The sequence below is a fragment of the Chiloscyllium plagiosum genome, chromosome 31 (assembly GCF_004010195.1).
Source record: "Chiloscyllium plagiosum isolate BGI_BamShark_2017 chromosome 31, ASM401019v2, whole genome shotgun sequence".
Classification (NCBI taxonomy): domain Eukaryota; kingdom Metazoa; phylum Chordata; class Chondrichthyes; order Orectolobiformes; family Hemiscylliidae; genus Chiloscyllium; species Chiloscyllium plagiosum.
The window spans coordinates 37610487-37622238 of NC_057740.1; the positions used below are offsets into that span (position 1 = coordinate 37610487).

The following is an 11752-nucleotide window of genomic DNA, read 5'->3' on the forward strand; positions in this document are numbered from 1 at the left end:
CCACCACCACCCTCTGTCTTCTACCTTTGAGCCAGTTCTGTATCCAAATTCCCTGTATTCCATGAGATCTAACCTTGCTAATCAGTCTCCCATGGGTAACCTTGTCAAACGCCTTACTGAAGTCCATATAGATCACATCTACTGCTCTGCCCTCATCAATCTTCTTTGTTACTTATTCAAAAAACTCAATCAAGTTTGTGAGACATGATTTCCCATGCACAAAGCCATGTTGACTATCCCGAATCAGTCCTTGCCTTTCCAAATACATGTACATCTTGTCCCTCAGGATTCCCTCCAACAACTTGCCCACCACCGAGGTCAGGCTCAAATGATGGCCACTATTAGAGGGTGAGGGTTACCCTGTTGTACTGACCAATAGCTATCCCTCACCAAAATGCCATGGAAACCAATGATCTGGTCATTATCTTTATTCTGCCATTTGTGGGATCTTTCTGTCCTAAGATTGGCTACAGTGTATCTTGCATTGCCACAGTGACTGCGCGTGTCAAAGTTTACTATTTTACTGTATTCTCTGATGTTTGGCGTCATGGAAATGAAGGCTCCTGCCTCTCAGTATTGAGAGAGTTTCATGATTATGATCAAGTTCCATTAATTTTCTTCTCTGCATCGCTTTCCCTTTTTTCTCTCATAGGTTCTGGTTCCGACTTTATTGGTTCCCCCTCAAGGTGCTGTATGCCACCTGTTACTCCAGTCTCCAGTCTGTTCCCAATATTCCTTTTTACTTTTTCTTCAACATTCTGCTGCTTATCCTCACTCTGATGAATATCTATTGGTTTCTGGTGAGTAATTCCAGTCAAGGGTCTCTGCACATCTTCTCTTCATCATCTTCCTCAAATCTCTCCCAGTGTAATTGAAGCATTGACTCGTGGTGGATAAGAAAGTTTGTATTGGGGGGGATGGGGGTGGGTGGAGGGGTGCATTAGGATGTGGGGTTTGCATGTCAGAGTGGGGAAAGAGCAGTTTTTCATAACTGTTGGAATAAGCTCCTGGAGATTTTGCAGAATGTACAGCACAGAAGCAGGCCATTCAACCCAATTGCTCCATGCTGGTCATAATGCTCCGCATAAGCCTCTTCCCATATTCTGTGATCTCACTCTATTATCAATATAGAGTCACAGAGATGTACAGCATGGAAACAGACCCTCCGATCCAACTCGTCCATGCCAACCAGACATCCTAAATTAATCTAGTCACATTTGCCAGCACTTGGCCCATATCCCTCTAAACCCTTCCTATTCATATACCTATACAGATGCCTTTTAAATGCTGTAATTGTACCATTCCACCCTCATTCCACCCTCTGTGTGAGACAGTTGCCCCTTAGGTCCCTTTTAAATCTTTCCCCTCTCACCATGAACCTATGCCCGCTAGTTCTGGATTCCCCCACCCCAGGGAAAAGACATGGTCTATTGACCCTATCCATGCCCCTCATGATTTTATAAACCTCTGAGGTCACCCCTCAGTGTCCGATGCTCCAGGGAAAACCGCCACAGTCTAACCAGCCTCTCCCAACAGCTCAAACCCTCCAACCCTGGCAATATCCTTGTAAATCTTTTATGAACCCTTTCAAGTTTCACAATATCCTTCCAAGAGGAGGGAGACCAAAACTGCACACAATACTCCAAAAGTGGCCTAACCAATGTCCTGTACAGCCGCAACATGACCTCCCAACTCCTTTACTCAATACTCTGACCAATAAAGGAAAGCATACCAAACACCTTCTTCACTATCCTATCTACCTGCCAGTCCACGTTTTTTTGAAATCCTTACTCCATTATGTATTTATCAAGCTTCCCTTAGAAAGTATCATATTCGAAATTCCTGCCAAAGCTGTTTGCGTTTGGTTACTTGTTAAATGTGTTTATTATAGATTACTCTGACTTTGGAATCTGTCCACCAGTGCTGTGTATCTTCTATATTTCTCAGAATTATGCAGTGGTTGCGCTACTGTCTAAGTGTGCAACAGATTTATTTACAGGTACTTTTAACTTTCTCTGCAATCACAAAATACACTCTTCAATTAAGCTTACAGCTCAACTTCTAGCAACTTCTGTGGTCTCCGTTTACCTTGCTCTCCATTAACGCCCAAGCTTAACCAACCTGGCACACTGAGTTACCACACTCTCACAGTCAACCACAGATCAATTAAACTATTGAACAGTCCAGGTATAATCAAAATTATTTTGATTTTCAGTCAACAGTGGATGCCGTTTGCTTTAAAACAGATAGCCATTTTCTTTTGGTAACTGTTTCATGAGTAAACTCATAGTCAGCAGTCCCTTGACTGAGTAGCCATTAGATGGGTGTGAGCTTGAACAATGGGGGTTGGCTGACTATTCAATCACAGTGTGCATCACAGTGTTCTGTCCTCTGCGATTGCATAGTTCCCATCAGCTGTGCTGTGTCTAACTGAGGCTGTCTCGATGTCACCTTTTGGAATCTGTTGACACAGTAGCAGTGTGACAGTCAAAGCTGGGAGCTTTCACATTTTCCAACAGTTCTGAGGCCCTTAACCAACTTCGATTTCTGTGTGTGAGTTTGGTTGAATATTTTAAATGTGTCACATTTCACATGTTGTCTAAGAGATGTGGACAGACAAGAAATATTCCTGTAACACTGTTTTAACCCCATAAACTTAATTTAGTAGAACATACCTCACAGAGACTCTCACATTAGAGGTAAACCTGCTCAGATGTATGTTTTGGTAACCATGGAGCTAAAGCAATGATTGAAAGACCCACGCACTCAGGTATTAGTTTCATCAAGTGTGTACAAAGGTTAAAGGTCATGTGGGTGTGCTGAGCCATATTGAGATTACATGGCCAATGACAGTGTCCATTCCTCAGTTTTTCTCTCCCCAGCAGAAATAGTGAGCTGCACCTGGATTGTCAATCCAGCACACATGGCAGTGACAGTGCAACCAAACTATCCCACCGACTGATAGACAGACAACCGCCCTTCCTCTTCATTACACACCTGAGATCACATAAGAGTCATAGTCAGAGAGATGTACAGCACGGAAACAGACCGTTCGGTCCAACTCGTCCATGTCGACCAAATATTCTAACCTAATCTAGTCTCATTTGTCAGCTGTTAGGCCCATATCCCTCCAAACCCTTCCTATTCATATACCCATTCAGATGCCTTTTAAATGTAATTGTACCAGCCTCCACCATTTCCTCTGGCAGCTCATTCCATACATGCACCACCCTCAATCTCCAACTTCTGTTCAATATTTACCCTTCCCTGAACACTCACTCCGCCATCTTTATTCAGGGAGCCAACCTTTGCCAGGGGAGATTATCACCTGCCGGAGTCCCACTCATACGGGAATGGGAGCAAGAACCACTGGTGCCCAACAAATGCCAGGAAATGTAGCACTGATACAGGCCATTCAGCCCGAATGGTCAATGCTGAGGCTTTCATTTCACACAAGCCCCCTTTCTACTTCAGTTAGCCCTCCAACATGACCTTCGATTCCTTACTCCCGCTGGCCCCTGAATACTTCTGCCCTATCCAGCTCCTCTTCAGAGCCTGGGAAGATTATTCAAACTGAAGTTGAAGATGAGTGAAGATTTCCCTCAGCCTTACATTTATGATCCATTTAGTTGAGGGCCACTGGTGACTTCTGATAAGCTCACTTTCAAAAATGTTGCCAGAGTAGAGTGTGGACCTTCAGGTCCTCCACAAGACCAGCTACAGATCTCAGTCACATCACAGTGCACGACAAGAGAGCAGAAAGTAAAACATTGTGGGACTTCCAGGGCTATGGGTCAGAGGCAGGCCAGCTGAGTTAGTGAGGTCAGATCTTTGATGACTGGCTGAATGGCCTCCTTCTGTGCTGTCAGTGTCTGTGAGGCTCCTGCGTTGTATAACGTTGGAGTATTCCCTTTTGTTTGACTGATGGTCCAACATGGTGGGTGGGGAGAAAGAAGCCAAGTCCCTGTGAGGTCCCTGTGCCGACTCTGATGTGTAACTCCTTCTGTTGCAGTATATCATCCTGCTGGTGGTGAAGGTCCTGACTGGCCAGGTCTCTGAGGTCAATGATGTGCGAGAGTATGATATTGAGGACAGTCCCAGTCCAGCTGTGTACAAGAAATACAATCACCTTCACTCCTCCAAAGACGGGTATGAAATCCACAGGGTGGACGGGTGAGACAGTAGAATAGAAAGAAAAAGTGCAATCATAGACCTCCTTCGGTTTGAGTTCTTTCAGATCGCACACTATTTCCTGCACTGGACCCACACCGAACTGGGACAGGACCAACCCCCAGGGTCTTGACTCCAGTCTGTCCCCCACCAGCCTTACAGCCACCTGGCATCTCCAAGGACCAGAGGCTGGTGGAGCAACACTGGGCTGTCTATGTTGAAGTCTGGAGCTGCAGATTGTGATGGTAGATAGTCCCCAATTCCTTTCCTTTCCTTTCCAGGCTGAGCAGGAAGGTACCATTTGTTACCACTATGGCTGCAAGAGGCCTCTCACTGTCCATGCATTTGCTATTCCCCAGTGAACCAGCAGATATCGCAGTGTGTGCATATTGGCCTCACCCTTGATGTCTATTTCATGCAGAGACCCTGTGTCCTTGGCATGAGTTGGAAAGACACTGGCCAGAGGAGTGCTCAAAAAGTTCCCTTGGCACTTAATGATGACATCGACAACACTCACTTAGTAGGAAGATGAGTAGGCCACTCGGCCCTTCAAGCCTGCTCGCTCTTTCAATACGATCGTGGCTGGTCTGATTTTACCCTCAACTCTACATTCCTGCATATCCTTGAGCATCTTGCACCTACCCCCCCCCCCCACCCCCACCCCAATCCCCAGTTATCAAGAATGTGCCTACCTCTGCCTTTGAAATATTTTAAAAGCATGCACTGTCTTTTGAGAAAGGGAATTCTAAAGACTTGCAGCTCTTGGAGAGAAAAAAAATTCTTCCTCATCTCTGTATGAATTGGGTGTGCCCTTATTTTTAATCCCTGAACATTAGTTCTAGTTTCGCCGACAAGGGGAGACATCCTTTCAATATCCCCCCATTCGGTCAAGACCCCTCAGAATCTTATCTGTTTCAATTAAGTCACCTCTGACTCTTCCAACTCCAGGGGATACATACCTGGCCTGTCTAGCCTTTCTTCATAAGGCAATCTGCTCATTCCATGGATTAATCTAGTAAACCTTCTCTGAACTGCTTCCAGCACATTAACAACCTTCTGTAAGTGCAGAGGTTAGTAATGTACACAGTACTCCAGTCTCTCCAATATCCTGGATAACCGCAGTGTGTTCAAATTAGTTGCCTGGAGAGAAACCGAAACAGAAAGCTGACCCATTCTTAGCCACTTCTGCTGTTGGAACGATTAACAATTTGATGTTCAACCTGAACACTCCTCCCTTTTTTTTCCCTCTTTCTTCATTCATGGGATGAGGGCATCACTGGCTGGGCAAGCATTTATTGCCCATCCCTAATCACCCACAGCGCAGTCAAGAGTCAACCATCTCTCTGTGGGTCTGGAGTCACATCTCCTTCCCAAAAGGGGCATTCGTGAATCAGGTGGGTTTTTCCAGCACTCGACGATGGATTCATAGTCCATCATTAGACACTTAATTCCACATTTTATTTGTTTAATATCGAATTCAATTTCCACCATCTGCCATGTAGGGATTCAAACCTGGGTGCTCAGGACTTTTTCCTGGGTCTCTGGATTAAGAGCCCAGCGATAATACCACGAGGCCATCACCTCTCTTTTGGTGATTGAGTTCTGATGCGGGGGCTTGAACCTGGAGTTTCCGGCTGTGCCACAAGATCCCGCAAAGTGTGCAAGAGCAACAGGGTGAGGCTAAATGTCAGTACTCCAGGTGAGAGCTAACCGATACTTTACTGTGATCAATACTGGGCACAGCACTTCAGGAAAGGACACCCAAATCTTGATGTGGGTGTGGTGGAGATTTCCAAATGTGGTGCCTGTGACAGGGGAATTCACTCCAGTGGAGACATTCGAGAAGCTGCAGTTGTGCATAGAACAGAAAGGTTGACAAGGAGATTTAATAGAGAGTTTAAAAGTGTTCCTGTATACAGCCGTGGTACACTTCCAAATTACTCTATTCACTGTGGATGTGTTAAGATGCTGGTTTGAGGTGGATGTTTTTATTCAGATCAGCCGTGATCTAACTGGATGGCAGAACAGGGTTGAGTGACTGAATAACTTGCTCTTGTTCCTAATGTGTCAGTTCAGTGATAACCCATCACTGCTAAACCCAGTCAGGGGTTTCCTGTATCCTGAGATCCCGAGCTGTCTGACCCCAGCAGGATACAGGCACTTCACCCGATGAATAAAGAGAGGAAAGTGGGCTGTAGCCAGCCAAGGCTGACCTTTATTTTCATTAGAACCAACAAGCTGGTCCTCCCCCTTGAGATAATTGTTCTACAATTAAATGAGATCCAGACGATCTTACTCTCAACTCAACTGCCCTATTCTGTGGCACATGAACTGGAGTAGGGTACCATGCTACAGTGTTCTCCAGGGCAATTAATACTAGTCCAGCCAGTGCCACCCACATCCAGTGAAATACATTCTTAAAAATGTTTCCATGGTGGGCTCCACAATTTTCAATAAACCAAAAGTCTACCAAGCTCAAAGCATCTTCCCTCTCTGTCAGCGCTTCACTTCTCTCATTAGTGTGTCTAATTTCTGACGCTGATGTGACTTATTTCCATTTGCAGACTGCGGCAGAGGAACGGGATCATCGTACATAAGCATCTATAATATATCCCGACAGCAGCTTCATCACCCTGTTTACAAGACCTTCCAACCCAGATTTGCTCTGAATCAAGGGCTAACTTCAGTCCTGACTTGTCCAGCCTGCCACGATTGGGAATGAAACCACAATGGAAAATCATCTATTGATGGTGCAGTTGTTGTTTCGACGTCTGATTTTTTTTGCCCCTTCAGGGGATCCTTTGCTGGATTTTAGCTTTATCTCTCTATTGCTCTTGCTCTATTTTTCTCTCGCTGTCTCTATCTCTTCCCTTATCTCTCTTGCTCTCTCTGTCACGCTCTTGCTCTCTCTCTCTCACCCTTGCTCTCATTCTACCTTCTTCTCTTGCTCATTCGTGTCTTAATTATATTTTTACTGTGAATCATTTCTGTAAGCCTTTGCAAAGACTGCATGCAATGTCAGACTAGCTCCACCAAAACGTATGTGTCACTGTGAAAGGTCAAAGTGAGCTCCTGGGGTCTTATGCTTGGATTTCCCACCACTCCGCCACCAGCGTCGGTCTCCGTTGGTGTCGGAAGCTTCCCCCCAATTTGATGCTCTCCTATTTCCAAACTGTCCCCTGCCAAGAACACCATTCGCGATAAATGCCTCAAAAGGGTCTCTGGTCCTTACACTAATATGTGCCTGAACACCTAAATGAAATGAATCCAAGTCAAATTGGAACAGTTTGAGGTCCGTTCTTGTGGTTTGTACTGAGGTCATCATGGTCCTTGCTAGAGGTTGCGAACAAACCAGTGCCTCCTGCAGCTGACCTTGATCAATGGGATCTCAGTACGAACTCTGAAAGCACTTGCAGAGAGACACAAACTCCACTGCACATTGCTGGGAGAGCTGTCCCTATGGACTGAGTCTTGGACTAATTGCCTAAACCTTCAACAAATGAGGAGGGCTAGAGCTTGGCTTTGGGGATTTGCACTAAATAAATAAAACAAAATCTTCTTTCTCCACTGTGAGGTTAGGTAATGGTCACCTGGATCATTACCCTCTGCACATCTCACCCAACTCTTTCCCATACATCCCATCAGCTCCTTTTGATTCAAATCTCCCAACAAAATGTGCAAAGGCCAATCTGACCACAATACACCATCCTTAAATAAAACCACCAAACCACCCTCATCCTGGTTTGGATGGGGCCCCATGAATAGCTGAGGCTCCCCTAAGCACAGGAACACAGGAGCTGTGGTTCAAAGAGGCCGTGGTGCCCCTGGGCTACAGAGAAGGTACAAACCTGTCGAGAGTTAATTGTCAATCGTCATGTGACCCACACTGTCAATGGCGACAGTTGACCGGGGTGAGCCAGTGATGCTATGTTATGAATGGATAAAGACCGCAATAAAAGCTGCTTCCTAGCCCCACTGTAGCCTGTTCTGAGGCAAGCATTGCCTCGTTTGAATGGGCGATGGTCCCCCAGAGCTATCTGGGATTCAGTTTTCTCCCTCCCCTCACTTCTGTTAGTGCGGTTAACTGAGATCCTTCATCTGAAAGCACAAACTCGCTGGGGTGCCCTTCAGTGCTTAGGAGTCAAAAGAGGCCTTTCAGCCCTTCGAGTCCGTTCCGTCATTCGCTGAGTTCATGGCTGGTCTTGTTCATATCTTGGCTCCTGTGCACCAATTTCCATTCCACGTCCTTGAGCTAATAAAAATCTATCAGTCTCGGTCTGACATTTTCAGTTGACCTCGAGGGTCACGTTCTAGATGGTCACCAACGCTTGTGTGCAGAAAATTAGCATTTTGCCATTACTGTCCATGTCACTTGCTAAAGAGGATGTCTAAGATTCTTACTCTTGACTGCTATCCATTGACCCAGTTGGTGAGAGTGTCTATTGGCTGTGGCTATCACCAGTGGTGAGGATCTAGATCAAAGGTGATAGCTCCATCATTGCAGAAACTTCTCGAAACCATCATTCAGGTTTATTTAGGAGCCATTGATAGTGAGTGAAGGACTGGAGGTTGAGTGGTAACTATGGAATCAGAAAGCAATTAAAAAAATGCAACACCTTTGGAAGAGGAGAATGAAATGGAAGCCTTTTGTCAGGCATAGCCTGCTACATTATCTGATAAGCTAAAATCTCAGGTATGGTCTTAGCTCCATTTTCCCAACTCATTGTCCATATCTTTGATTATCCCAGTCTTCAAAAATCTAAAAATCTCTGTCTTCTGTGCACTCATTAACTGAGCTTCCACAACTTGCTGGTACAGAGAAAGGGGGACTGTTTTTTTTAAAAAATCTCTGTAATTGCTGCCTGTCCCTAAATCTCCTGCCTAGCCAATTCAGAGGCAAATGCATGGCTGTGGGTCTGGAGTCATATGTAAGCTAAACACTAGTTAATCAGATCGGCTTTTATGTTTGAGATGAGACTAGCTTTGAATTTCAGGTTTTATTACTAAATATCTATTTCACCAGATGCCATGTGGCCTCAGAACTTTAGCTTGGAGCCTCTGGGTTATGAATTGAAAATCCATACGGCAATGCTAGCAACTCTGTCATGGCCCATAGCCATCAAATCTCCCAGTACTACGTCCTAACCAAGCATTTCTTCAATCTGTTGAAGAGGAGAGATAGACACCAAACGTGGGCCTTGTGGTGAATGAGGACTAGATCGTTCTGTTTGAGTTTGACTGTCACAAAGTTAATCAATTCTTTCAGCTATTTGTTAAACATATTGAGTAAGGGTGAAAGACAGTGAGCTCTGAATTAGCTGGTCAGACATAAGGCCAGTGCATGGTCAATGGGAAGCATAGGAATATAGCCAATTTAAATAATATGTATATAAAAAATCATATTTGCACTCGCCGGCTAGTAGCTTTGATTCCAGATTTGTTAATTGAGTTGAAGCTTGAGATACCCCACTGAGATTTGTGTCTGTGCTCCCAAGCCATCAACCCAGAGCATCCTGATTACTAGTCTAGTGACGTTACCATAACACCACCATCTCCCCTCTATAGATACCAAACAATCTCTGGTACTTCCCTCCAACTAGCACTCTTCACTCAAATTGGAGAGGGTTTGAGCAGTGATCAAGAGTTGAGAGCAAAAACAGTAGTGGCTGGAAAAACTCAGCTGGTGTGGCAGCATCTGTGGAGAGAGGAAAAGAGTTAATATTTATGGCCCAGTGACCCTTCTTCAGGACTGCTTGAGAGCTTCGTTTACCCTCCATCTCGCAGACTGAGGAATAGCGTCCAAAAATCAGGTGGTAACCAGGAGGTACATAATCACTGGGCAGACTTCAGATAATCCTCAGTGTTTGACCACACTCGCTCTGAGGCATCAGTTCAGCATGTGATCATGTATCTGGAAGGTAGTTGGGTTCCCCAGCTCCCCCTCACACCCCATCCAACCACCATATCCTGATGAATAGGCGTAAAGATTCGATCTCAATGACTTCACTCTCATCATTTGTATGCCAATGGTCTTGCCTGTTTCTGCATGTCTTCCTGCTCTCTAAAGTAGACCACTGCAACCATACGATAAAGGAACATAAATACTTTGTACAAAAAAATAAAAGAAGAGAAACATTAAAGTCTGTTTTTTTTACTTTTTTCTTCTTTATAAATTTACAATCAATGTGTGGATCCCTGACATGTACATTTTCAAAGGTGACAGCAGTTTTGTGGATAATGAAGATCAAGTACTAAACCCTATAATTTAATTGAACTTATAATTGCTAGTTGTCTCTGGGAAGATAAAGGTAGTTATGGGAAACCAATTCAGTCGATAATAACACTCACTGCAACCAGTTCTGTTCCATCTTAAAGTAAAGGAAAATGATTTCAGCCCCCTTAACCTTGAAAGGATACCTTGAGGATGGGCCTGTGTTTCCAAGACTCTCAGTGCCTCACTAATAGGTTGTTCCACAAGTGTCAAAATATTTCTCAATCTTCATTGGAGATTACAATAAAACGGAGTCTATTGAGCAATAGAAGCAGTTGGACTTGACATAGATAATGATGGTGGAGTCTGCAGAGTTTGTTGTCACAGCTGGAGTTCCCCATTTGGACCATAGTCATCACATGATTGAAAGAGGCCATTTGGCCCATTGAGTCCATGCTGTTTATGTAAGGAACACCAATTTCTGCTAGAAAAAGGGTAGTTCTCAAAGAAATATTCTCAGTCGAATGATCTTCAGTTGTTTTACTAAGGACCTTCCATCCAGCAGAAGGTGAAGGGGCCAGCCTGCTTAGTGTGTTCAGCACCACTCATAACATTTCAAATAATGAAGTAACCTCAACCAGCTTACCCTGGCACTGGACAACAGTCAGACTTGGCTTGGCTTGGCTTGTCATGAGGCTGCCACCAATAATTGTACATTTCACTTTCTATTTGTGGGATAGCCATTTGCCGCATACCATAAGACATGGGAGCAGACTTAGGCCATTCGGCCCATTGAGTCTGCTCTGCCATTTAATCGTGGCTGATAGATTTCTGAATCCCTTTCTCCTGCCTTCTCCCTGTAATCCTTGATGCCCTTACCAATCAAGAACCTATTTATCTCTGTCTTAAATGCACTCAGCGACTTGGCCTCCACAGCCCTCTGTGGCAATGAGTTCCATAGATCCACCACCCTCTGGCTGAAGAAATTCCTCCTCATCTCAGTTCTAAAGGGCCATCACTTCTCTATGAGGCTGTGTTCTTGGGGCCTAGTCTTACCTACTAGTGGAAACAACTTCTCCATGTTCACTCAATCCAGGCCTCTCAGTATTCTGTAAGTTTCAATCAGATCCCCCTTCGTCCTTCTAAACTCCCTCGAGTAGAGATCCAGAATCCTAAAACACTTTTTATACGACAAGCCCTTCATCCCCAGGATCATTTTTGTAAACCTCCTCTGGACCTCATCCAAGGCCAGCACACCCTTCTTTAGATATGGCTCCCAAAGCTGCTCATAATATTACAAATGCGGATCATACAGCCTCAGCAGTACATCTCTGCTCTTGTATTCTAGCCCTCTTGAAATAAATGCTGATG

The 11752-nt window shown here is 44.7% G+C and overlaps 1 protein-coding gene across 2 annotated transcripts in view; it reads left to right on the forward strand.

Annotated features, from left to right (window-relative positions):
- Positions 1-10303, forward strand: part of cers1 (ceramide synthase 1) — a 56824-nt gene extending 46521 nt beyond the window's left edge. The window contains exons 5-7 of one of the 2 annotated variants that reach the window (XM_043721405.1): positions 653-800; positions 4013-4173; positions 6735-10303. In XM_043721405.1, coding sequence (XP_043577340.1) covers positions 653-800; positions 4013-4173; positions 6735-6777 — 352 coding nt within the window. In that variant the 3' untranslated portion in view covers positions 6778-10303. The remainder of the gene's footprint in view (positions 1-652; positions 801-4012; positions 4174-6734) is intronic. The other variant, XM_043721406.1, reaches the window with a different exon arrangement.
- The last annotated feature ends 1449 nt before the right edge of the window (positions 10304-11752 follow it).